Genomic DNA, 26,105 nt, shown 5'->3' with positions numbered 1-26,105 from the left:
CAATCAATTCTGATGGATGTGGCTCTCTTCAACAGTGAGATAATTCAAACCAGTGCCACTTGTTCAGTGATAAAAAAAGCCATTACATCCAGAGAGAGGACTGTGGAAACTGAGTGTGGACCACAACATAGCATTCTCACTCTTTCTGTTGTTTTTTGCTTGCATTTTGTTTTCTTTCTCAGTTTTTTCCTTCTTTCTTGATCTGATTTTTCTTGTGCAGCAAGATAATTGTATATATGTATACATATATTGAATTTAACATATGTTTTAACATATCTAATATGTATTGGACTACCTGCCAGCTAGGGAAAGGGGTTGGGGGAAGGAAGGGAAAATTTAGAATAAAAGGTTTTGCAAGGGTCAATGTTGAAAAATTACTCATGCATATGTTTTGTAAATAAAAAACTTTAATAAAAAAATTAAAAAAATACTTATTTCCTTCACTCTTTTCCTTCCCTTTCTTACATATAGGTTGGATGCATTCTTTTTTTTTTAAACTAAGGAACTTAAAATATATTGGGAAACTAAAATACATAAATAAAACATGAGTTACAAAATAAACATTAAAAATATGCACTGAAAATAGAGTATCAATTAAATATATAAATGCAAAAGAAAGAGAAGAAAGTATCAGTCAGAATCATTTTGAAGATTAGATGCATTCTTGATTAAAAAGACATGTGAGTACTGCAGAAGGCAAGATCTTTGAGAAAACTGTGAGAAGAAATTATTGAAAGTATTGGATTGACCAGAGAGAAATGATCTGAAGCTAAATAATATGTTAGTAAAAACTGACAAATATCAGTTTTGGTTAAATATGTAGGTCACCTTCTATTGTCACAGCAAGGTTTGAGCACTGACCAGAGAGAACAGAAAGAAATTACAAAATGGCCACATTTTGTAAGACTTGGCCACACATGCAAAAGTATGGTAACTAGACAGATCCAAACAAACAATTTTCCTGTATGCAGATACTAGTCTGAAAAGTTTGAGGGTAGTCACATTACAAGAGAATAATGGTTACTAAAAAAAAAAAATCAACCATATGTGTCAGGAGAGGACTTAAATTGCTATCCCAACCACAAGTTGAGGTTTTTGGCTTTGAAGGCCATTATTGAAAAGACTATGTCTATAGAACAAGTGTGGACCAAGATAATCCATTATTGTATTTTGACAAGTCAAGTTTAATACTGCTTATCTGATATGGGTAGCATTATCAGCTAACTATCCATTCAGCATTAACTATGGGCTGGTGAAGACTAGTGTGGATGCAGATACCCTGTATTGAAGACCATATGACATGAGAGCTATGGTGTGATTTATTCAGGGAATTGGGTGATAATCAAATGGAAGTGTTAATTGAGAGCTCAAGACTTCCACCAGATTATCACCAGCATACAAGCATCTCCTTTCATTGAACCAATTTTCTCTGCCTCAGTAAGTTGCCTGTAGGTAACTGGTGGCAAGAGCAGATGGCTGATGAAAGACCATGAGAAATGGCATGAGCCAAGAAAAAGGGAATGCTGCTAAGAAACTCAAATTCTTATTTTTGAGAAAGTCCATTAGTATTGAAAGAATGCCAGAAGTTGGAGCTACTCAAAAGACGTTTTATACTTGATTAAGACTGATTCCATACCTGGTACAAGGAAGTAATTGATACTGTTTAACATATATCGTATTGTAGTTATTAAAACACTTGCACGATGATTTTGGACACGTCAAGCAAGAGTGAAACTTAGAGTTAAAAAGAAGCAGATTTTACTGACCCAATGTGGCAGCAGATGTCACTCAGAAGTGTGTTTAAAGAAAGGCATTGACAACTTGTATTGCAAATTTGGAGAATATAAATCCTATCAAACCTTTAGAACTTATCTGCATTAGCTTTTCATCCCTGAAAGGAGGGAGTGAGAAGTCATATTTTAGTAGACACTGATCATTGCAATGGGTATGCATAAGTGTACTTCACCGTGAACCAAAAAGTGCCTATGGTTGTTAAACTCTTATGGCAGAAGTCTTCCTCAGTGGATAAATTCCCTTCCAGTATTCATACTGACCAAAGCAGAAACTTTGAGATCAAGTATCTTAGGTAAATGCAAGCTTGGCCAGACATCAAGAAATATGAAACCAACTTTATTATCCCCATTAGTGATTCTTCCTCTCCCCCTCCTCCACCATAAGCCTAAGTATTTCAATCACTTTTGTTGGACACATAAGTTAAGGAACACTGAGACTAGAACAACAATCTCAGTGCAGTCAACAGATACCATTTCTAGAACAGTTGTACAGTTCCACCAGGAATGTCATAGACTTTTCTTACTAATTCTTACTAATGTCCAGATAAGATCCACATCTACCTATAGATTTGTACTTTGGAGTCTCAGAAGATGGAGATAATGCAAACACTTAGCATAGAAACCGAAAGTTGCCTAATGAGTTAGATCTTTAGCTCAGGTTTGAAGTCAGTTGGTTACCCTCAACCTGTATCATAATTTATAGTGAAGATCACTAGAATGCTTTTTGTATGCTGTAATCCAACAAATAAGAGTCAGCTGAACTACTTGAGTAGTCTGGTCATAGGTTATCTGAACCCAGAGGCAATACCTCCCTTGCTTAGAACTTTAGCCATAGAGACTCCTAGGGTAAATAGATACTCCCAAGAATCTATGAACACAGGTAACTAGCCTATTTCCTTCCTAATTTCCAAACTAAACTTCTAATTAGGATTATGATCAACCCAACAGGCATTTATTAAGTGCTTACCACATCCCTGGCAGCCCATACCATCAATAGATCCAGGGCAAATAGATCAGCTGGTCACAAGATAGCAAGATCTATCCAACCTGTGTCCAGATTAACTTAGCGTGTCACAGGTAAAACTGAAGAGGTGGTTATACTAATGTTTAGCAATGTAATAAGTGCCTTGCATGTATTTACATGTTCATTGATATGTTTTTCTTTCAACTATTTTGCTGTTTATCAGATTATATAGTAGTGATAATCTATACTAACAGTGCTTTGCACTGTTCGGTCTTTTGCAGGGCAACTATATAGTGCAATGGATATAGAGCATCAGGTTTGGAGTTAGAAAGCCCCAATTTGTCTAGCCTCAGAAACTTACTAGCTATGTGATCCTGGGAAAGTCACTTAATCTTGTCTGCCTCAGTTTTCTCATCTGCAAATTGAGAAAACCACTCTAGTATCTTAGCTAAGAAAACCCCAAATAGGGTCACAAAAAAATTGGACATGACTGAATATACATATGTGCCTATTGCATGTACTGCTGAATATTTGTTGTGAACAGCATCTGAAAGTAATTTTCTGGAATTCTGGGAAAATCTTTAGTGTTTAAGTATTGAATTTTACTTTGTTTCTTTTGCTGTTTTTTTTTTCCTTCTGATGTCAGTATAACTTAGCTGACTTTTCAAAAGTCTGTCCAAAGGTTTGAACATGGAACAGAGGGAGATGAGGATCAAGATGCTTGCTAGTAGTCATTTCCATTTCCAGGATCCTTTGTGGGGATTTCAGACTTTATTTAAGGGCAAATTACCCAGACGCTTTAGACCCTAACCTTGGCCAGTATACCTATTGATAAGAAATGCAGAAACTAAACTGAGGTACAAAAAACTAAGTGGCAAGGAGAAGAAAATAGATGCTATGGTGAAGAGAAGTGGTGGTGGTGGTGGGGTTTGTCAGGAGCTGGGAAGTTGAGGACAATGCAAGCATGAACCACTTCTGTGGGGAGCCCTGCCCTGCTCTTCCTATCCACACTCCCTTTCTCCATCTGGTGGCTATAGACAGACTGTGACTGCCACTTTTAAAATGGCTATCTTTGTAAATGACGTTGTTTTAAGCTTTTTCCTAGCATAAATGTGCAAAATGTGTTAAAATTCAGTTGATCATTCAAATCTCTGCTCATTCTGCTTACCTGAGTGCTAGTGGTCAGACTGGAGAAAACAAGGAAGCAGATTTTGATTATGGAGATTTTATGAACTTTAGATTTAAGCTAAATATTTAAACGAAGATACAGTATATCAGAGAGAGAGAGAGAGAGAGAGAGAGAGAGAGAGAGAGAGAGAGAAGAGAAGAGAAGAGAAGAGAAGAGAAGAGAAGAGAAGAGAAGAGAAGAGAAGAGAGAGAGAAAGAGAGAGAGAGAGAGAGAGAGAGAGAGAGAGAGAGAGAGAGAGAGAGAGAGAATGATTGATTGATGCAGGGTGCAATTCTTTCTTAAAAAAAGAGTAGATAAATCCTCAGCTTCATATAAGCAAATTCCAGGCATTTTTCATCGCTAGGGGTCAGCCCTATTGGTTGGTTTGATTTAAAAAAGGAAGGTCATGCTCCCAAGAGCGGAGGAGCTAAAAGTCCCTAGAGCCTCCACAGAAGAAGGGAGTTTCACTCTACCAACACATTGCCAGTTTAGCCTACTTTGCACAGTAGAACATTCATAGCCAGTGGTATATGCCATTTATATACTATTTGGCCCAAGTCTTTGTCTTGGGAAAATGGATGGCTTTTTACCTTAAGATTAAGATTCCATATCATCAGTGTCACAACTCTTCAATCTACAATGGCTTTCATGTCCAGGTGAAACCCTAGATTGAGCATTTATTAAAGATTTACTTTATGCCAGGCTTCTCAAGGATTATCTCTGGCTTATGGGGCACTGGGAGGCTTAATCTCTCCCCCTTCAAAACTTGTTCTTCATGGGTACTGTAAATTTCACTAAAGACATTCTCCTTAGCTATCATATATAGTCACCTTCTCCCAAGACCTATTTTAATAGTCACATTGTCACTATTACCATTGTGTATCAATACTGAGAAAGAATAAAGTAGCATAAGAACTAGTTTCTTGGAAGGGTATAGCTGAAAGTTTATAGAACTGTTTAAGATAAACTGTCAATTTAAGCATTTTTTTTTTAGGAAGCTTCTTCTGCATATTTGTAGTAGCCCCAGCTGACCCATTTAGGGTTATATTGCTACTTTCTTCTCAGTTGACTTATTTTTGTTTTACTTCTCCCAGGGAGCTTTGTAAGGCCCTAAGTTGTATTTGTTGGAAGTTTTCTTTGTATTGTCTTGTGACATTCTTGAGGGATGCATATGCTGCTCTTTATTCTTTGTCTTTATTTCTCTTGGGACTGGAACACTTTAGGAACTTATTCAATTGCCTGCTCTATGCAGTATTTCTTCTGGGGACAGCTTCCAAAGGGAGGTTCACCAAACTGGCTAGCAGCAGATTTTGGATCTTTCTTTCAGATGCTTACTAGCTGTTTGACCTTGGATGAGACACTGATAGCCTCAGTTTCCCCAAATGTGTAAAATAAGAATAATAATAGCCCCTACTTATAGGTTTGTTGTGAGAATCAAATAGTATTTTGTAAATATTAAAGGACTATGTAAGTGCTATTGTCATTATTCTTACTTATTCTTATTACCACTTGAGAGAATGAGACCAGCTTAGATCATAGAAGTCAAAGAATTATTGTGTCAGGCATTCAGACTTAATTCAGTGGCATTTTTAAATCTTGAATTGGGCAGTGTTAGATAGTATTTAAAGGCTGTATAGTTTAAATATCATGAAAGCTGAGACAGCAAGGTAAACCTTTAGTGGAGGTCTTTTGTACAAGTGAGGCAAATATCAGAAATTCTATTATTTTAAGCCTTCCAGCATTTGTCAACTCCTTAGAATTTGATTGGCTGTCCTGATGAGTAAGGAAAAGCTAAGACAAGGTGGAAAATGGCCAGGATAGTTTAGTATTTGTACTCATCTCTGAGTCAGGAAAGATTCTCTTCCCCCTGGGCTGTTAGAGCTGAGGAGGAGTGTGAGGGTGAAAAGCTGCTCTGGAGGAGTCAGAAAAAGTCATTCTCAAATCCTATCTATTAAGAGTCTTGTTGATTTATGGGAAAAGCAGTTCAATACAATGGATAAATAGCTGGTCTTGGAATCAGTTCAAGCCCTTCTTTGACATATGCTAGTTTTGTGACTTTTGTCATGTTTAACTTTTCAATACCCCAGGCAATTCTCTAAAACTATAAACTATACAATAGCTACTGATCTCCTTTGGTGGATGGAGCTTGCTCACAGGGATTTTCCTACATCAATAAAATCATATGTTAGGTTCTCTTCACCCGAATCTTGTTCTGTTATGGTTATGCAAGATCCCTAAACACTTAGACTATGTTCTGGATGCCTTTTTGTTATTTTACATCACAAACTTTTTAAAGGCAGAAATCATGTTAATGAAGCTTTGTTTGGGCAGTATTATGCAAAGAAAAATGTTTGATTATTGCTTTAAGTAATGAAATTGAGGGTTATGATGGACATTCTGCCATCCCAGAAACATTTCAGTCTGCTTATCAGCATGGGTCTACAGATACAGGATGCAAAATGAATGGATAAAAGAGTAATTGAAAATAAGTGTAGAGAAAGAAAATCTAGTTGAGATATTTGCTTATTTCATCTAATGCTGGCATAGGCATTGGTAGCTTGGTTGGTAGTTTCAAGAGCTGAAGAGACTATCCAGGTCAGCTTGAACTATGGTCCTAGATATGATTTGGCCCCCACACTGTTCCTCAAAGTTCCCTCCCTGTGGCTACTATTATGTCAATGCTTTTTTTCTTGGAAGTAGTTTTATGCTGCTTGGTGTGGAGTATCAAAGGCCAAGTATTACCAGCTAGATCAGGGGTGGGGAATGTTTGGCTCTCTGGCTGTATAAGGCCCATGAAATCATTTGGTCTGGTCCTGCCAAGGCAACAGCAGGTTATGATGAACTGAAAGCTAGGTACAACAACCTCCCACTGCTTGAGTTTTAAGTTGATAATTTTGTATGGTCTGTGAATGATGTTATAAATATCTAAATAGCCTTTGGCAGAAATAAAAATTTCCCACCCCTGAGCTAGATAGAGCTGGCCATAGTGCTTGCAGATGGAAGACACTAGGAATTATAGCTACCTCTCAATTCTCTGTGATAAATGTAATGGGGAGAAAGGAAAAAAAAATATGGGCAGAGGGGAGTCACAGATAATTAAAATCCATAGTGATTCATTCCTATGTCCTCCATTTTAATAAATTATTAAAACTTTCTTATTTAACCAACCTTTTACCAGAAAGCTGAGAACACTGAGAAAATGGAGGGATTAGAGAATTATTTGCTTTCTTGGTTGTGTTCTCTGGTATTAAGGAGTCCTTGTGTGTTCTGAAGATAGGCAGGGGCAAGAGTAATAAAATAAAGATACAACCAAGTAAATCAAATCTTTCTGACAATGAGGAGTTTGCTGTATATGTTATGCATGTAATTGATGTGTGGGGAATGCCCTGGGCCCAGGGAGGCCTGGGGTGATTAGGAGTGCTAATTTGTAGACATATCCCTACTTAGTCATGTTTTAACATAAAGGCTCCCCATGAGTAGAGACCCTTAGTTTACATGATTGAAAATGAGTATAGACAACTATGATGGACTTGCTTCTTCTCAGAGGTTCAGTAATCCAAGGCAATCTCAATAAACTTTGGATGGAAAATGCCATCTGAATCCATAGAGAGAACTATGGAGACTGAATGTAAATCAACACATTTTGCCCTTTCTTGTGGTTTTTCCCTTTTGTTCTGATTTTTTCTTCTAACATGGTTTATAAGGAAATATGTAAAAAAAAATGAATGTACATGTATGACTAAAAATGTTTCCACATGAAATAAGGGAAAGTAAAATTTAAAAATTAAAAAAAAAAGAAAATGAGCACAGAATTTTGTGTCCTCTTTATAAGAGGGGGTACTTTACAGGGGGAACTTGTCACCTATGTATCCAAATTCAGGAATACTATAGGCATTAATTGAGATTCCATTCCAGGGACCCCATAGTCCTGTTCCAAATTTAGGCAGGTTTAGGGGTGATTGTTTGGGGGGGTCCTTTCACTGCATATTTCTGCCTCCCTTCTGCCTCACCACACCCATTTTCCCTCTATCCCTTTCCTCTAGGCATATAATCTGAAATTAGATGACCTTTTTCAAAGGTCTGCCTACCTTGGGTTTGAATGCAATGAGTTTCAGGATCATCTCGACGGTGAAGAGGCCAGTGAAGAGCATGTTGAGAATGTTCATGGCAATTTTGAAAAGACAGCTTTGACCATAGTGCTGGGAGGAAGGAATTTCCAGGGTACAATGAGAATGGAGTCTGTGTCTTACCTATTCTTGAGCATAGTTTTTTCAGAGTTTGATTCTCACCCCCAACAACAACATTAAAAAACAATAACAAAAAACAACCCTCTCGCCCCATTTTTACACTCCCAAAAGGCTGGTCTTATATACACTGTATCTTCTAGTTGACAGATCTTAGAGCTTCTTTCTGTCTTTGATACCACTGAAAAACATGAAGGCCTTAGTGGCCTTGGATCACAACTTCCCTTCTTAGATTGGGAAGGAAAAATATGATGGAGACTTCAGCAACTATTTCTGTAAAACACAGAGAGCCTTAATGTGGGACTCTGTTCTACTTAGATAGAGGGGTTATTGACTCAGGCTTGTACACTGTCACAACTCTAGAGCTAGTAGTCATCCACTCTCAACTTCATATATTATAGATGAGGGAATGGAAGTTTACAGAGTTTAAATGACTTTTCCAACATCACAAGGTAATAAAAGAGGTGGGATCTGAAGTCAGGTCCTCAAACTCCAGAATCTGACTTTTTTCAAAATGGCATCTATATTCCATGCTTTGTTGATAGCAATGAACGGATGGGCTGAATTCTGTTTTACTTGCCCTTCCTGTCTTTTCTCAAAGTAGGGGGTCCTTCAATGGGACCAACCCTGGGGAAGGATATGTTCTTCTCAATGAAGCAATCACAGCTGTGGGCAAGACTGCTGCTGATCTCCAGTCTTCCCTTTTGTCTACCAATTGAAACTGGTGAAGTTTCACGTAGCTTTATCTATTTCTGTCCCTTCCCTAGTATCAAGGAAGAGTCCACAGCCCCTTCAGAGCTAGCTTCAGTACCCTCCGCGCCTGAGACTTACCTGCATGGCCAAGCAGATGGTGTTGAGAAGGATGAGGACGAACATCAAGTATTCAAAATAGGTGGAATTAACCACATACCACACTTTATACTGGTGTTGGTTCTTGGGGATGTACCTTCTCAAGGGCCGAGCCTTGAGAGCGTATTCTACGCACTGTCGCTGTTGTGAGTAGGGGTAGGGAGATGGAAGAGATGAGAGATGGGAGAGGAAAGGAAAAAAGAGGTCAGTTAGTGACATGGAGTGATAGGAAAGGGATTGAGGGTTCAAATCCCCAGGGTATATTATATAGGAAACCATCATTGGCTTGTCCTGCTTTTGAAAGTGATAGAAAGAACTTTTTGCTTTCCAGTCTTTTTCTTTATTTCTTTCTTTTTCCTCTTTCTTTTATTCATACATGTAATGTTTTTATTTTTCTAACTCCTTTAGGGTTTAATTTATTTTCTTTTAAAATGTTTATTTTCTTTTTAACTTATGAAATAAAGCAGGCTAAGATTTTGTTTGAAAGACCAAAAAGACGAAAGTAATAACCTCCTTGCTGATTGTTTTCTTTGCCATAGTCTCCTCCAAGGACATCCAGGTCTTTTCCCTTTCTTTACTTTCTTAAATCTTTCCTGTTTCCTAGAGACTATAACCCAAGGAAACACTTCCAAAATGTTGGTAGGTGATAAGATCACTTTGAGACTAAGTCTTTGTTACTGTAGTTAACTAGATCTTTGTCATCTCTGCACATATATATTTTAATTTTCATTTCCACGCTACAATCCAAAACCAGTGGTAAAAAAAGTATTGTTTTTGTTTTTTTCTGTCTCCCCACCCAACTTCTAATGTGACTTACTTAATATTTCTGAATACTTCTCAACATTAATTACTTGATTTAATCTTTTCATTTCCCCCTCCTTCCCAGTCCTATTCTTCTCCCTGAAGAAGTTCCATGTTTCTTGGTTAGAATATAGTTCTTATATTCCCAACTATCCTCAATTTAAGAGTTTCTATCTCAGTCCTTGGGACTGGAATATCATACGCTCAAATTGAAAGTCTTTCTCCTTGGTCTTGGGCAAAGGCAAGCCTCTTTCTTACTGAAAGACACAATTACTCTCCTCTCTCCCCCACCTCCACTCATTGGTATTTTTACTTTATCAAATAACAATTCCCATAACTGGCTGAATTATTATCTTCATCTTTCAAAAGATGGTTACTCCAGAAAGTCATTCTTGATTTCCTCAGATGGTAAAGCTCATATCACATCACATTTTGTTTTGTAGCTCTCCAAAGTACTTATTGTGTAGTACAGCTTATCTCTCTGATGAAAATGCTTGTGCTAATGAAAGTGAGATCTGGTTTTTGTGGTCACTAGCTTAGGGCTGAGATTCACTTCAAAATAGTTTGGTGTTCTAAAGATGGAACATCTCAAGGAGACCATAGAGGCTGCACAGGACACATTTTTCAGGATTCTGACTAGGAATATTTCTTTCCATATGATTAGTATTTTTCACTATTTGTTAATTTTTTTCCATTTATAGACATGTCCAAAGCAAGTGTCAAAGGACCTAGGGGAAGTGTGCTTCATATTCTAATGTCAAGTGTTTCAAATTAGACACCTTAAATGTGAAAATTTAAAAATAAATCCATCTCTGCTATCTATAACTTAATAATATTAAAGTTATTCTGGGAAAGGAGTCTAATTTATGTGCATTGGGCAAAAGAACTTGACTTAAAAAAAAACATGGATGTTAAATTCACCCAGTGTGTTTAGCATAATCCAAGAAGTTTTGCAATTTTGTTTAAATATAAGTACATTTGTTTAGCTATTTTAAAAATTGTTCAGGTAATCTTTATCATGAAGTCTACTCATTTGTGTTAGGGTATATATTTCTACCACAACTTCTCTGTTTTTATTCAGCTTTCTTTCCTATTATTATAAAAGAAATTTTATGATGTGATTTTTCTACATATGTGCATATGTGTATATGTTGTATATATGCTTATTTATGCACCCATGTGTTTATTTACATCTCATTCTTCCATTAGATTATATTCTTTGAGGAAAGGGATAAAATCTTACCTGAACTTTTCATCTTGCTTAATTCTTAGTATAATGTTTTGCAATCAAGTTCCTTAATAAATATTAATTTCTTGCTTGACAATTATTTGATAACTGTTTCCTTCCCACAAAGATTTTGTTTCCCTTTACTCTCTGGTGTACAAAGTTTTTCCTTAATTATTTCTGTGGCTCTTCTCTCCTCATCTTTATCTACTCCAAACCAGAGCTAAGAGATAAAGGGCCAATTTGTTGACTTGGACTTTGCAATTCCTTTGCACAGTGTTTCTCAAAAGTGTTTCCCCAAACTTTAGTTCCTTTCATAATAGAAAACAGGAGAAGTTATCTTAATGGTGTAGTTTCTCTCTTCTCTTGTAGTTTCTCTCTCCTGTTATTTCTCAGACTAGAAGTTGAGTCATAGGATTTAGTTTAGAAGGTATCTTAGAGATCCTTTGTTTGCATTCATAATTTATGGATGCAGATCCTGAAGCTGAGAGGTTGAGTAACCTATACATGGTCACTCAGATAAGAGATAGAAACCCAGAGCCTGATTCCAAGCTTTCCTTGAGCTATGGTATTGCCCACCCTAATGTATCTTTTCCTTTTTGTCATCTCTCTTGTGTCTAGACTTGGAATGTCAAATGTATTTTCCTTCCCTCTTTTATTTTTTTCAACTTTTTATTTTTTGGTAGGCATTTGGGGTTAAATGATTTGCCCAAGTACACACTGCTAGGAAATGTTAAGGGTCTGAGGTCAAATTTGAACTCAAGTCCTCCCAACTCCAGGGTCAGTGCACTGCACTATCTAGATGCCCCTTCTCTCTCTTTCTCTCTCTCTCTCTTTCTCTCTCTCTCTCGTTCCCTTTTCCCTTAGGAAGCTACCTGGTTCTTGTCCAGTTCACAGTTCTTGTACTCCTGTTCTCCCTGCTCCTGGAAGGTGACAATGACGAAACCCACAAAGATATTCATCATAAAGAAGGCGATGATGATGATGTAGATGATGAAGAAGATGGAGATCTCTACTCGATAGTTGTAGATGGGTCCCTTATCTTCAGTGTGTGAGTCGATGGATCGGTATAGAAGCCTGGAGGAAGAGATGAATCCCACAGAGTGAAATGGAAAGACAATATCCCTCTGAGGACTTATAATGTCTTTGGTACTAGAGATACTTAGGATTTGGAGTTTTGGACATTGACTCCAAAGTTCTGTAAATATTGAAAGAACCTAACTAAAAGTTACTGTGAGTACATAGACTTACAACTCGAAGGGAGTGAGGCTGAGTCTAAAATAAATCAGATTGTGAGCAAATAAAGATTTACATAAAAACGACAATGTGATCTTGAATGCTTATACCATACTTCTTTAGAATACCAACATGTAGTTATTATGCCTTATACCAGTACTTTCTAAATAGTATTCTATGGAATGGAAATAGGGTTTCTATAGGAAAATATTGATTTTTGTAATAGTTCCCTTTTAAAAGTATTTATTAGGAAATTATATCCGTCAAAAACACTTCTTCCTGTGCCATTTTCATATTAAAAATAGATTTAATTCCACTTTTTATTGTTTAAAAATTCTTTAATTCTTTAAATAATTTAAATAATTATTTAATAAAAATTCTCTTTATTCTGGAGACATTTTATAAATTTAGGCATCCTGGACCAGCATTTTATATATCAATATATTTTAAATCCCAGGAAAGCAGTATGGTGTAGAATGAGTATTTGACTCAGTCAGCCCACTTGGGTTCTTGGTCTTCTGACACTAGTTATATGTCTTTAGGCAAATCATTCTAACCCTCTGAACTTCAATTCCTTTATCTATAAAATGGGGATAATATTTATTTCACAGGGATGTTGTGAGAAACACACATTATTAACTGGAAGTACTATAGAAATATGAGTTATCCATGTTTAATATATATCGGATTACTTGCCATTGAGGGGAGGAGGTGGGCAGAAGGAGGGGAAAATTTGGAATAGGGTTTTTGCAAGGGCCAATGTTGAAAAATTATCCATGTATAAGTTTTGAAAATAAAAAAAAAGCTTTAATAAAAAATATGAGTTTTCAAATGAGAGAAATGTAGTGTTATGCTCTTATCTTTTTATGTATTCTATGTTACTTTGCATTTGTGTTATCACCTTGATTAAATTATAAATTTCATAAGAGTTGGGACTGTGCTCTGTACACATCTTTGTAGCTTACCACAATGCCTTGTATTTAATGATGAACTGTGGGCATACAGTTGATGATGACAACCACTAGTTTCATCACAAGCTGAGATGCTGTCCCCTAAATGAGAGACAAGCTAGAGACGAGTGGTGATGAGATATGTAGGCAAATTCTAAAAAGTTAAGAAGAATCTCATCTTAGACCCCATCCTAACCTCATTGCACAAATGCTGACTTTTCATCCAAAATTTATTTTTTTTAACCATAAAATATCTGTATATTCCCCATTGTTAAAAAGAGCTGATCTGGAGAAGGGGTTAATAGTTAATATTAGAATAAAAAAGTGCAGGTGGTCAAATGAGTCTTATTCAGACATACTTTAATGCTTTAGTGGAAAAGTTGATAGACAAAGATATGATGGCTATTTGGTACACTCTTCTAAAAGTTTTTAAAAACTGCTTCTCTTCTATTGCTAGTGTAGATAACAGCTAGTTTAGAAATGGCTCAGAGTTCCATGATTTTAGTGAAGAAGGGATGCTCAGAGGTACCTTATTTCAATGATGTAACATTTCAACTCTTATCATCCTAAAACATTAAAGGATTAATCCTGGAATCTTTGAATACTATAGGATCTACAATCTAAGGAAGCTTCTACCCCATGGTACATTTATCCATGAAGGTGTGTTAAAAGCTAAGTTTATATCTAACATGGTCATCACTCTCCTGGATCATCAACTAATCACTGATTTATCACAGAAACTTAGAAAGTATTGAATTTAGAAGGAACTGCGAGGTGACTTTATCTACCATTTTTTTTTCCTGAGGCAATTGGGATTAAGTGACTTGCCCAGGGTCACACAGCTAGGAGGTAAGATTTGAACTCAGATCCTCCTCACTTCAGGACTGGTGTTCTATCTACTACACCAACTTGCTGGCCCTCATCCACTCTTTTCATGAAATGAATGAAGTTTAGAGAGGTCAAGTGATTTGCCCAGACACTAGCACATGGTAGAGTTGAGACTGGAACACAGGTGTCCTGATGCTAAGTCTGGCACATTTCCCACTATGCCATGCCTCTTACTATAGGCAATTTATATGCCTGAGGCATTGCTCGGGGAAGTGCTAAGATAGGGTCCTGCTGTACAGTAGATGGTCTACAAAGGATATGAGTATGTATGGCACGGGAAATGGGGTGATCAAAGGACTAAGGCCCAATTTCCTCTCTGGGCATCAAAGCTGTGGGCACACTGGTTTTCATACTCACTCTGGCCATCCCTCAAAGGTGGAGACAGTGAAGAGGGCCATCATGGCAGTCAAGACATTGTCAAAGTCAAATTTGCTATTCTCCCAACTTCGAGGCTGAATTATGGGATGATCTACCTCACCATCTTTGTATGTGATATAATTGCCCCTGAGAAAGAAAAGATAAGTTAGTTCCTTCATTTATTCAATCAAGAAACACTAATAAGCATTTACAAAGTGGTAGGAAATAGAGATATAGAGATTAAAAAAAACACAGTAACCATACTTGAGACAAGTAACTCAGGAATAACTCATCCTTCCCCATTATTTTTGTCAGTGAGTCCTGGGCAATGAACAAAGCCATTAGACTCCTGAGTTAAAAACTGGATAGCTGTACAAGGGAGGCAAAAGGATCTTGTAGTTGCTCATAACTGGTGATTACTCTCATAGTTAGAAAAGGGGCACTATATTCTCTCGAATTGTGTGATTGTTGCTTATCATTGTGGTTTAAGACCTGGCTCCTGTTTGTTTGTGTTGGAGCCTGAAGCACTTGTTAATTGTATAAAGGGAATGGGAATATGATATTAGTGGAAGGAGGGAAATCCCTAGTGGTGTGAGGTTGTAACAGTGAATAAAAGGAGACATGAATGAATGAAAACTAATATTATATGTTAGTGACAAAGGTGATTCTTCTGGCACAAATCCCTAGGGGCATGGGTTTGCCCTTATGGTGCACTTTAATTTGGGAAGTACAGAACAAGTAGCTATTAGAACTAGTTGGAAGATGGTGTCACTTCTGAGTCTTGAGACTATTATGTAGCTCTGAATCTCCACATGCAATGATTATCAGCTGTTGGTGACACTGATGACATAGTTCTGACTATTATGATATCTGAGTATCATAGTTCTGAGAGACCAGTAGTCTTTACATAGGGAAAAGTATTTAGGGGTGATGCAATCACACCTCAAACTTGGAAAGTGATTGAATTTGAAAATTCATATGAGTGGATTTGTAATAAAAGCATGTCAGGCATCTTTAACTGTGCCCACCAAGCTATGCAAATTCCTTAAATGTCACATCATATAGCAAAATCTCTGTGGGTAGGACATACAGTAATCAATGCACTTCTATATGATGTCACTAGAGACAGATTCCCAAATGGGGAATCTGAAGAGGTCTATTTCAGGCCATATTGGTCTTGGAGAAAGAATAGAATGTTTCTCCCCAGTTGCTGGTCCCAAGCAATCAAGTATTTCTTCTGGGGAAGACTGACCTTTGAATTGACTCCACACTAAATTATACTTACTTGCATTCTGCCTCAGTCTGTTTGGAACTGTCTGTGCAGGTGTAGAGTTTGCCCTAGAGGATCAAGGGAGATTTTAATCAATCAAAAAACATTTATCGAGACCTGTTAATGCATAGTTTTTAATACCATGGAGTTGGAAAATAAGACTAAACTACAAATACAGGAAGAATTCTGAAAGAGAAAGATGATCAGCACAGGAAGGCTTCAGGGAGAAGTTACTTGGACCTCAAAACACAAATAACATTTGGACAGAAATGATTTTTGGATGGAGGATTAGGATGAAAGGATTTTAGAGTCACAGAATCGTAGAATTGAAATGTATATTAGAGACTCCCTTAAGTCCAGGAATTCTTAACACAGGGGCTATGAACTTGTTTCTAAAATATATAATTATAGCCTTTGAAAAGTTCTTCTTATTAGGAATTTTTCCTTTTATCAAGATTAAATGTGTCTCTCTACAACTTCCAATCCACTATTCCTCATTCTACCCTCTGGGGACAAATAGAATAACTGAAATCTCTCTTCCCCATGACAGTCCTTCAAGTATTTGAAGACACCTCTCATGTCTCAACCTCTCTCCTCCCGAGGCTTCTTTTATTCAGACTAAACATTTCCTGTTTCTTCAATCAATCAACAAGTATTTATTAAACACGTTCTTAAGCTAGTCACTGTGCTAAGTGCTAAGAGATACAAAGAAAAAGGAAACTCAGTCTCTGCCCTTGAGGTACTTATACTATAGTTTTTCTGGTACTCATATTCTCATATACATGGGTGAGGCAACATGTTCGTGAATAGATGCATGCAAGATACATGCAGAGTAGATGGAAGGTTGCCTTAGAAGGAAAGGTACTAGCAACCAGGAGACTAGGAATGGTTTCCTGCAGAAAGTCACGTTTAAGATGTCTTTTTTTTTTTTTTTTGAGACAATCAGGGGAAATGATTTGCAGTGTCTGAAGTCACATTTGAACTCAGGTCCTCATGACACCAGGCCTAGTATTCTATCCACTACACCACCTAGATGCTCTAAGCTGAGTCTTAAATGAAGTTGGAGAATCTGAAAAGGGGAGGTGTGCAGGGAGAAGACTCTAAGAATGGAGTGAAGTAATGCAAAGGTCTAGAGACAAGGGAGGGAATGTTGTGTGTAACAAATATAACAAGTAGGTCAAGATAGCTGGATTGGAGAGTGTGTGGAAGGACATCATGTGTGAGAACACCAGAAATTTGAAAGAGTCAAGTTATGAGGAGCTTTAAAATGTCAAAAAAGAGTTTATATTTAATTCCAGAGAAAATAAGAAGCTACTGAAGTTTATTGAGCAGGGACATGACATGGTCAGAATTGTATTTAAGGAAAATCACCTTGGTCATACCATGAAGGTTGTACCTGGAGTTGAGAAAAATTTGGCAGAAATATCAATTTGAAGGCTATTATTATAGGGTCTGAACCAGGGGTGGCTATGTAAATGGAGTAGAGGGGACATAAACAAGAGATGTTGTTGATAAAAATGATAGCAGATTGGATATGTGGGATAAATAAGAGTGAAGAGTTGAGGATGTGGCTAAAGTTTTGAACCTGGGTGACTCAAATTATGGTACTGATATCAATAGTAATATGAAGTAAACCTATAGATATGGTTTAATTAGGATGGAATAGAGTTGGGCTGTCGTTTCTTATCTTTATATTATACCTCTTCTTGTGTAGTTTAAGGTTGTATTAGCACTTTTGACTGCTGTATCAAACTAATGACTCATGTTGACATTAAAATTTATTGAAGTCTTCAAATTATTTTCAGATGCAGTCATATCTGATCATGCCTTCCCCACTTATATTCATGAAGTTGATTTTTTGAATCCAAACATTAGACTTTACATTTATTCCTAGTAAATTTCATCTTGTTAGATTTAGTAGAATAATCTAGGTTGTGAAAAATATTTTTGTATCTTGAATCCTTCATCAAACATGGGAAAAAAGCATAGAGTTCTCTGTCTCCAATCTTGTCTATTGCTTTCAGCTTTATGTTTTTGTAAATTTGTTAAATATATCAACCATGCATCTGACCAAGTAACTTAAAAAATATCAAACAGGAAAGGGACATACAGATCCACAGGACACTTTACTAAAGACCTCTTTCCAAGTTAAGATCCAAACACTAAAGATTCACTCCTCTTAGGTCCAGCCATTTAACAGTTCTGAACCCAAATAATTGTACTTTTATGTAATCCATGTATCTCCTTCTTGCCATAAAAACAGAGCAAAGCACTTCTCAAAATGTTTTGTTAAATCTAGGTTAATTGTTTAAAAAAAAAGGAAATTTAATGTGATGTGACTAGTATTGATAAAGCCATGCTGGCTCTTTGCAATCACTATTTTCTTGCCTTGATGTTACTACCATCCTCTTAATAACACATTTTCAAATTTTGTCAGAAATTGAAATCAAATTCACTGGCCTATAGAAGTTGCAGATTTACTTTCCTTTTTTTTTTTTTAAATTGAGAGAACATTTGCTTTCTATAGTGCTGTAGCTCTTTCTCTGATCTTCCAAAGATCACAGCATTCTCAGCTACCAGTTCTTTGAGGAACCAAGGATAGCATTCTTCTGGTCTAGAGATTTAAAATTATCAACACTTAGATGTCCTTTTATAACCTTGGAGTTCAACTTCCTGTTAGCCATTTTTATTCTATTCCTTTACAATCAAAAGACTGTTCTTGGCAGGAAAAAAAAAAGAATTAAGGTAAGAGTTGAGTTATAATAGCTGATATTTACATAATATTTTAAAATTTTCAAAGTGGAAATTTTTGCATACACTATCTCCTTTGAACCTTATATAATCTTGTGAAGTAGTTACTAATAATAAGTATTAATGAACTAGTAATAAATATTATTATTATCCATTTTACAAATGAGAAAACTAAATGTTTTCCCTAAGTTTTCACAGCTAGTATGAAGGAACTGGATTTGAACCCCAGTCTTTCTGATGCCATCACTTTGCTATATGACTCTGCCTTCTCTCTGCTATCTTTTGTCATTGGTTTAATTGTGCTAAATAGTAATCCTAACTTTTAATTGATTTTCCCCCTTTCCTACAATAAAGCCCAACCCTCTTCTTTATTTTGCTCAACTTTCCCTATCTACTTTACCCCATTCCAAGTTTTTAGCTCTTCATACTCTTCTTATATGACTACATCTTGTTTTTTAAAATTCATCTTCAGTAATCTATCCTTCCACCTTTTATATGTGACTTATTTTAAAATCTAAGTAGGTTGGCTAAGCATGGTGATACATAACTTATAGTTCCTATTCCTGAGAAAGCTGGGTTCTGAGCTGCAATGGACTAAAGTTGATTAGATATCTACAATAATTCTGGCACCAATCTGGGAAGTCTCTGGAGCAAGGGACCATTATGTTACCTAAGGAAAGGTGAAGCAGTCCATATTAGAAAGGGTCAGGTTTCTGAATCTCAGGCTGGGTGAGAACAAGAGACCCTGTTTTAAAAAAAATAAACTGTGTATTTTAAAAAATCTCAGTAGGCTAATGAATCTGTGTAGACAATTTCAGATTTCTATCTCCTTTCCCTTCCTCTTAGAAGGGTAGGAGGCAAGGAAATCTCAGGTGAAGAGAACAGAATGAGTAAAGGGAAGGAGGTCGGAATTAGAATGACATGTTCAGAGGCCTGAGGAAAATGATTTGACTATCATAAAAAAATGTGCCATAAAGAGTGGTTAAGGATAAGTTACAGTAGGATTTGGGAGTTAGGCAGAGTGATACTTAGATCTGAAAAAGGCAATAGGGACACACTGTACCTTTTTGAGGAGAGTGAAATATTTTTAAAGGGCTATACTTCCTTATTCCCCACCTGAAAAAGATCTTTGAATTCTCGTGACTTAGGGAATGTCTGGTAGGAGGCAGGGAGTGGGGACATAGAAACTGAGGTGTAAGGAATGGCTCTAACCTGACTCTTGGGTAGAAGTGTTTAGTGAACTATTCTTTCAGGTTATTTCACTGGTCTAAAATGCTGGGGAAAGAGAAACAAAGGCATCCACTTCCATCCCTATTCTGAGCCATTATTTTCCTTATGGGGGGTCAAATCTTTAAAAGTTTGACTCAAAAGCAAAGTTTTACCTTGAACAGCTGTACCCCAATGCAGGCAAACATGAATTGCAGAAGCGTCGTGACAATCACAATGTTCCCTATGGTTCGGATAGCAACAAACACACACTGGACCACATGCTGCAGGAAGAAGAGAAGAGCAAATTATTTCTTTTCTTCCCCTATTAAATTGTAAATTCCTTGAGGGAAAGCAATAGATTAATTTTATATTTTGTATTTTTATCTTCCCTAGTCCCTAAGCATAATGCTTGGCATATCGTAGGAATTTAATAAATATTTGTGAGTTGAATTGAAATGGGGGAAGGATCCAGGGCCCCAGAGAGGTCTTGGAAGAGTGACTCTCCCCTTCTCTTCCCTCCCCTTCAAAGTTGTGGTCAAATTTGATCTCAATTTAATCCAATAATCATTAAGCAAATAATATGCCCAGGGTGCTATGCTGGGCACAGAGACAAAAAATGAAATAAAGCTTCTTCTCCAGGAGTTTATGTTCTATTTGGGAGGATATGTTATTGATAAATTCAATAGTCAGGCAACAAAAATTTATTAAGTTCCTACTGTGTGCAAGAAATTATGCTAAACACTAGAGATAACAAAAAAACGTCAAAAACAATCCCTGATCTCAATGGGCATATAGTCCAATGGGAAAGACAACAGGCAAACAACTGTGGAAGATCAAGATATATTGGGGATAATCAAAAGGAGAAAGGCGCTAGCATTCAAGGAGGGCTTCTTACCGAAAACAGGATTTTAGTTGAGATATGTACAAAGTAAATGCAAAGTCACTTTTATAAGGGGGAGAGCATTAAGGAGTAGGAGGTGGGGAAGGTCAGGAAAGGTCCCATGTAGGCGGTATCACATGAGCTAAGCTTTGAAGGATGCCAAGAGGTGGGGATGAGAATGAGAGCATTGGGGACAGCCTCTGCAAAGCTGTGGAGGTAAAATGTCTTCTATGGGGAGCAGCAAGTAGCTCCTTTGGCTGGGATGTGCAGTGTGTGAGGGGGAGTAAGAGGAAATCAGTCTGGAATCAGTACTCTGTTCTAACCTTTATTGAGCCCCTATATACACAAAGAGCCTCTGGAAAGAGAGGCAATAGTACTTTTCATTTTCCATGGGTAGGGAACATTAGTTTTGGAGAGATGGAGTAACTCTCCCAAAATTATACCATGAGTTAGTGTTGGAAACCCATAGTATAGAAACTTCAGTATTGTGACTATTTGGCTACGGACATTCTAGACCTCACCAAATAGAGAATTTCATCTAATGGCATCTAGATCACCCAAGTTCTTAGCTACTCTATTGAGGGCCAATGGTGTACATTCTTAAATGTACCCTTTGCTAAGTTTTGTTTGGGATTTAATTTAAAACAAGTCTTTTGTTTGCAGTGATATCCATTTTTATTTCTATAGTATAATGAAATTGGCAAAATACTTTCTTCACCATTGTATATTATAGTAAGCCACAGAAGTATTATAAATGTCATTTTACAGATGAAGAAACTGAACCTCAGAGAGGTCGAGTGAATCGCTCATGGATCCCAAGTCCTCTGCCTTTAAATTCACACCAATCTTACCACAGAATAAGTTCTTCCGATAATTTAAACATTTTAAAGCAATTAATCAAAGGGACAGGGTGTACATTTAGAATTGGAGAGGGCAGAAAAAAGATAGGAAGAGCTTATTTGGGAGTGGGTCTGGAGGGCTGCTATTCAGCATGACCAAAAAGCTATCATACCTAACTCCCATTGCCCATCTGAGTGGAGAATACATAGTCCTTCCCCACCCCACCAGGAAAGGATTTTAAGTCAGCAGGACAGTTAAGCCTTGGGTTATATTTCTTACCTTTAATCCCTTGGCCCGGTTGATAGCTCTCAGGGGTCTGAGTACTCTAAGAACTCTCAAGATCTTGACAACATTGATGGCACTGGACCTGAAAGAAAAAGTGGAGTGGAGTTGTCAATATCCCAATAACTGGTAAAAGTTAAGGGGTTCCAGGACAGGGCCTGTCCCAGGCAAAATTGTGAAGTAAACAAAGTTAATCTGCCATGATTACTTTTCCCCTCTTTCCTTTCCCTTCCCTAACATATTTTTTGGGGCCTCCATGTCCACTCTCTCATAGTCTACCACTTCTATGTACCCCAGAAGCCCAAACACTCCTTGTATCAGCCCTGGGAACCTCCTCTTGGAAAGCAAAGTAGTCTGAAAAAATGGATAATGACTGAATAAAGAGGATTGCTACTAAGAGTAATATTTCACTTAAAGGAAGGAATTAATCATTGGTAGAGTTTCAGGCACTTAAGCACACTGGTGGATGAAACAGTTTTGGGCACATACTCTTCAAAAATCAAATCTATTATGTTGATAGTAGTTTACTCTGCCTGAAGAATGACAAACCAAATGACATCTAAGGTGCCTTTAATTTCTAAGATTCTAAGGGTCTATGATGCTAGGATTTATATTTAAGGCCAAGCCTGTGTCAGTGCAGGATTAGAATTCATTCAGATCGTGCATATCACCAGGCTTGGAATAAATGGTGGGCAAGATAAGTAGATCCCTAGGTCACTGTGTAGAGCTTTGGAGAGTCTCAAGTCTCAGCTGCTCCTTCCTTTTCATTAATGGACCAGTGGATGCTTCCCTAGAAAACCACTAGGCAAATATTGGCTGCCTCCAAGAGTTGTTTGGAATTGTTCATCTCCCTAGAATTGTTGAATTTGAGACTCATCTCCAAAGAAATTAATTTTCTTTTTACTGTGTTTTATTCCTTTCCTTCCAGGGTCCTGCCAAAGCTGAAAGCACTCATTATCCCAGGTGTCATAGGGGCCATAGGAATTAACTGCAACCTCTTGGTCTCTCTTCTTTCTCTTTCCTCAAACTCCCAAATAGTTGGAATGGTGAGGATGGAAAAGTATTAAAGGGGTAGTATACCAACTAAAAGATTAGCATTAGACCAGGGTTAATGGTACTATCACTACTATGTCCTTAAAACTGGGGCATCTTATATCTTCTTTGCTTATTGTTTTCTTCTTCCTTTAATTCTCTATTTTTAAAAATCCGACTCAGTCTGGGAGGGTGGAGTAGAAGCAGCTATCCTAGCCATAGAAAGGCTGTTCTCACAGCATATCTGGAGGTGTGGGTTTGTTAGAAATAATGAAAACCTCATGGATAGTGGGCTGTGTGTGTGCTATTTCTCTTTATTCCTTTCTACCACTCCACCTCAATACATCCCACCACTATCTCCTTTCCCCACCGAACCATTCTGGCTTAAGTTGCTGAATACCAGTCTTAGATCCTGGTGGTAATGACAACATACAGCACATTAGGAGTGACTGTTGTTGATTTTATTTTCTTTGTAGCCAAAGGATGATAGAAATATCTGGATTTATAGGAGAATAATATTATATTTTAAATGTACTTTTATTCCAAAGAATAGAAAAAAAATTTCCTTGTATTATTTCACTTTTTCCCATGGTATCCCTTTGGAAGACTATCAACATTATTCCCATTTTGCAAATGAGAAAAGTCCAATAAATAAAAGAAAGTAACTGACTCAAGCCTTCATAGTGAGATGCAGGATTAACCTTGGTCTAACCTTAACCTAGATTCCCAGGTTCCCAATTTAGGGCTCTTTTCACTAAACTTAACATTCTCAATTATATTAAAACCTTTATCTTCTCCTCCAAAGGGACTTGCTATAGAAGTACCTAGCTCTGCCCTCCTTACCTCTCCCAGGTTGGGTTTAATTATTGAAATAGATAGTCTAGGTACTTACTCCTTTGGTGAAAACATTCTGCTCCTTATTAAAATGGAAACAGAATCTTTGGGAAAGTTAAAGCTATCGGCTCTTATTATTGTTTGTCCTTCAATACGAAGAGGATCATGACATCAGGGAGGTGATGCTGTGACATGCAAGTGAATTGGATTTAAGGGAGGGAGGGCTGTATAAAGTCACCAACCTCACTTTCTCCTCCAAGGCTATCTGGGTCCAGTGACCAGATATAGATCAGGATGACTGGAGATGCCCTAGATGTGGTGGGAGACTTTGGCCTTTTTAAGCTCAAGTCTTTAATAAGTCACCTGTAAATGCTCTGTTCAAAGGAATGTAAATTTTGATCAATGAAACCTTATAAGACAACTTGGGATTTACAGGGTGGGATCTTGCTTTAAACCCAAATCACTCTGGCTGTCATTAATTGACCAATAGACTAAGCCCCACCTGGTCACTGGACTCAGAGTAAATGTATCAGCTCTTAACATCTCCGAGGAAACTAATTTATGAGATGCTGAAGGCAGTTCTCTACAGGAAAGAATTAAATGGTAGGTATATTTAAGGAAAGGTGGAAAGATAGGTTATAAGGCCCTGGGATAGAAGACTAAGTGGAATATTGCTGAGGCAGGCCCTGATCACTGGAAATAGGGGTGTTACATGGTGGGGCTGGCTACTTTGTTAAGGCGAAGTTTAAGAAGAAAGAATATTTAAAAGGAATTTGAAGGAATTGAAAACAAAGTTTGTCTTCCAACTTTGCCCAAGAAGAACTAATCTTCTCTAGCTTATTTCCAGATCTTTAAACACCTCTTTGATATGGCAAACCTTTTTTGAATCCTAGAGACTGGCAAGGTCAAAAGGTTATCATTAAAGCAAACAACCCTTGGACCTTAGAGTGGCCTTTCTGTGCCTTCCTTCTGTTAGCCTCTCTCTCTCGGGCTGAGGGACCCCCTACTCACTGGATACCGAAGGAGATCAGGGACACGCTGACCACGAGGAGGTCCAAGATGTTGAAGTAGTTCCTGCAGAAAGAGCCCTTGTGGAGGAAAGCCCCATAGGCGGTCATCTGCAGGGGATTCAGAGAGAGACATGAGTGTACTCCGACACTGGATGAATCTCAAAGATCCTCCATCCCTCCCCCCCAGATCATATTGGGCATGCTCCTGGGCTAGGAAGAGCTCTTTTTAAAAAGCAATCAGGTGACATAGAGAATCCCAAGACTGGGCAGGATATAAAAAAGGAAAGGAAATACTAGGAAAGGTGTTTTGGCCATTAGTTTTCACAACTCCCAGAGAATACCCCTGCTCCAGAATCTATATTGGCTTCCCATAATGCCTTTGAGATGGTATCTCATTCCTTCTTTCAAAGCTTTCCATTTTTTGGTCCTATCTTAATAATGTAATCTCATCTCCTACTACTTCTCATTCTGTCCTCTCTACCCTATTCCTCGAATACATCACACTCATTTCTGCTATTATTCTCAACCTTTCCCTATGTACAGTGCCTCCCTCCTACAATATAATAATATTTCCTCCTTTTTCCCATCTCTTTAAATCCTCTGAATTTTTCAAGGTGCAGCTCAAATTTATTATTTTTCATAAAATAGCTCTCATTGAACTTCCATTGGTCTTTTCTTGGCCTGTAATGCTATTTATATTTGAATCATATGTTTTGTATTTAACTATGTCTTGTTTCTTAATTATTTCATGTATCTAAGGTTTTCCTTTCCAGATTATAAGCTTTTTGAGAGCAGACATTGAAGCTTATGTTTATTCAGTTCCACACAGAAAGATCTATTTAATTCAATTCAACCTATGCAATCTCTTTACTATTTCAATTTTCTAGATGTTTAAAGTGAAAACAGATTCTACCGGGTATGAACCTTGGTCAACTGGTACTTCCTTCTTGAAACTCCAACTTCATCTTTAACTTCCACTTAATCCTTGATTTTTTCCTTTCACACTTTTTATCATCTTCTTGTACTCACAGAAAACCAGATTCCCTAGAAGACAGTTTCCCTTCATTTGTACCTTTGGAAATAATAAGCCAGGACAAGTAGGCATACTATGTATATACTGTCCCATTTTCTACTTTCTAGGTATGCCAATTATATCTCACTTTTGAGATTTACTCCATCTAGATAAATCAGCATCCTTTTCCATATTTTTGCTTTAGTCATCTACTGTCCTCCAGTTCTTCTATTTACTTTTTTTTTCTTTCTTTCTTTCTCTCTCTTTCTCTCTTTCTTTTTTTTCTTTCTCTTTCTCTCTTCCTTCCTTCCTTTCTTTTTCTTTCTTTCTTTCTTTCTTTCTCTTTCTTTTTCTGTCTTTCTCTCTTCCCTCCTTCTTTCCTTTTCTCCTTCTTCCTCCTCTTCTTCCTCCTCCTCTTCCTCCTCCTCCTCTTCCTCTTCCTCTTTTTCTTCTTCCTCCTCCTCCTCCTCCTTCTCTTCTTCTTCTTCTTCTTCTTCTTCTTCTCTTCTT

At 37.3% G+C, this 26,105-nt stretch overlaps 1 protein-coding gene across 1 annotated transcript in view; it reads right to left on the bottom strand.

Moving 5' to 3' along the window:
* Positions 1-26,105, bottom strand: part of CACNA1C (calcium voltage-gated channel subunit alpha1 C) — an 808,853-nt gene that overhangs the window by 92,533 nt on the left and 690,215 nt on the right. The window contains exons 23-30 of the mRNA XM_052001637.1: positions 24,585-24,691; positions 21,705-21,792; positions 19,879-19,986; positions 15,761-15,813; positions 14,476-14,622; positions 11,920-12,121; positions 9,001-9,159; positions 8,014-8,124 (exon numbers count right to left, since the gene is read on the bottom strand). Coding sequence (XP_051857597.1) covers positions 8,014-8,124; positions 9,001-9,159; positions 11,920-12,121; positions 14,476-14,622; positions 15,761-15,813; positions 19,879-19,986; positions 21,705-21,792; positions 24,585-24,691 — 975 coding nt within the window. The remainder of the gene's footprint in view (positions 1-8,013; positions 8,125-9,000; positions 9,160-11,919; positions 12,122-14,475; positions 14,623-15,760; positions 15,814-19,878; positions 19,987-21,704; positions 21,793-24,584; positions 24,692-26,105) is intronic.

This window comes from Antechinus flavipes, chromosome 5 (genome assembly GCF_016432865.1).
Source record: "Antechinus flavipes isolate AdamAnt ecotype Samford, QLD, Australia chromosome 5, AdamAnt_v2, whole genome shotgun sequence".
Taxonomy (NCBI): Eukaryota; Metazoa; Chordata; class Mammalia; order Dasyuromorphia; family Dasyuridae; genus Antechinus; species Antechinus flavipes.
The sequence above is the reverse complement of the archived record's forward strand: the minus strand, read 5'-3'. Positions and strand labels throughout refer to the sequence as shown.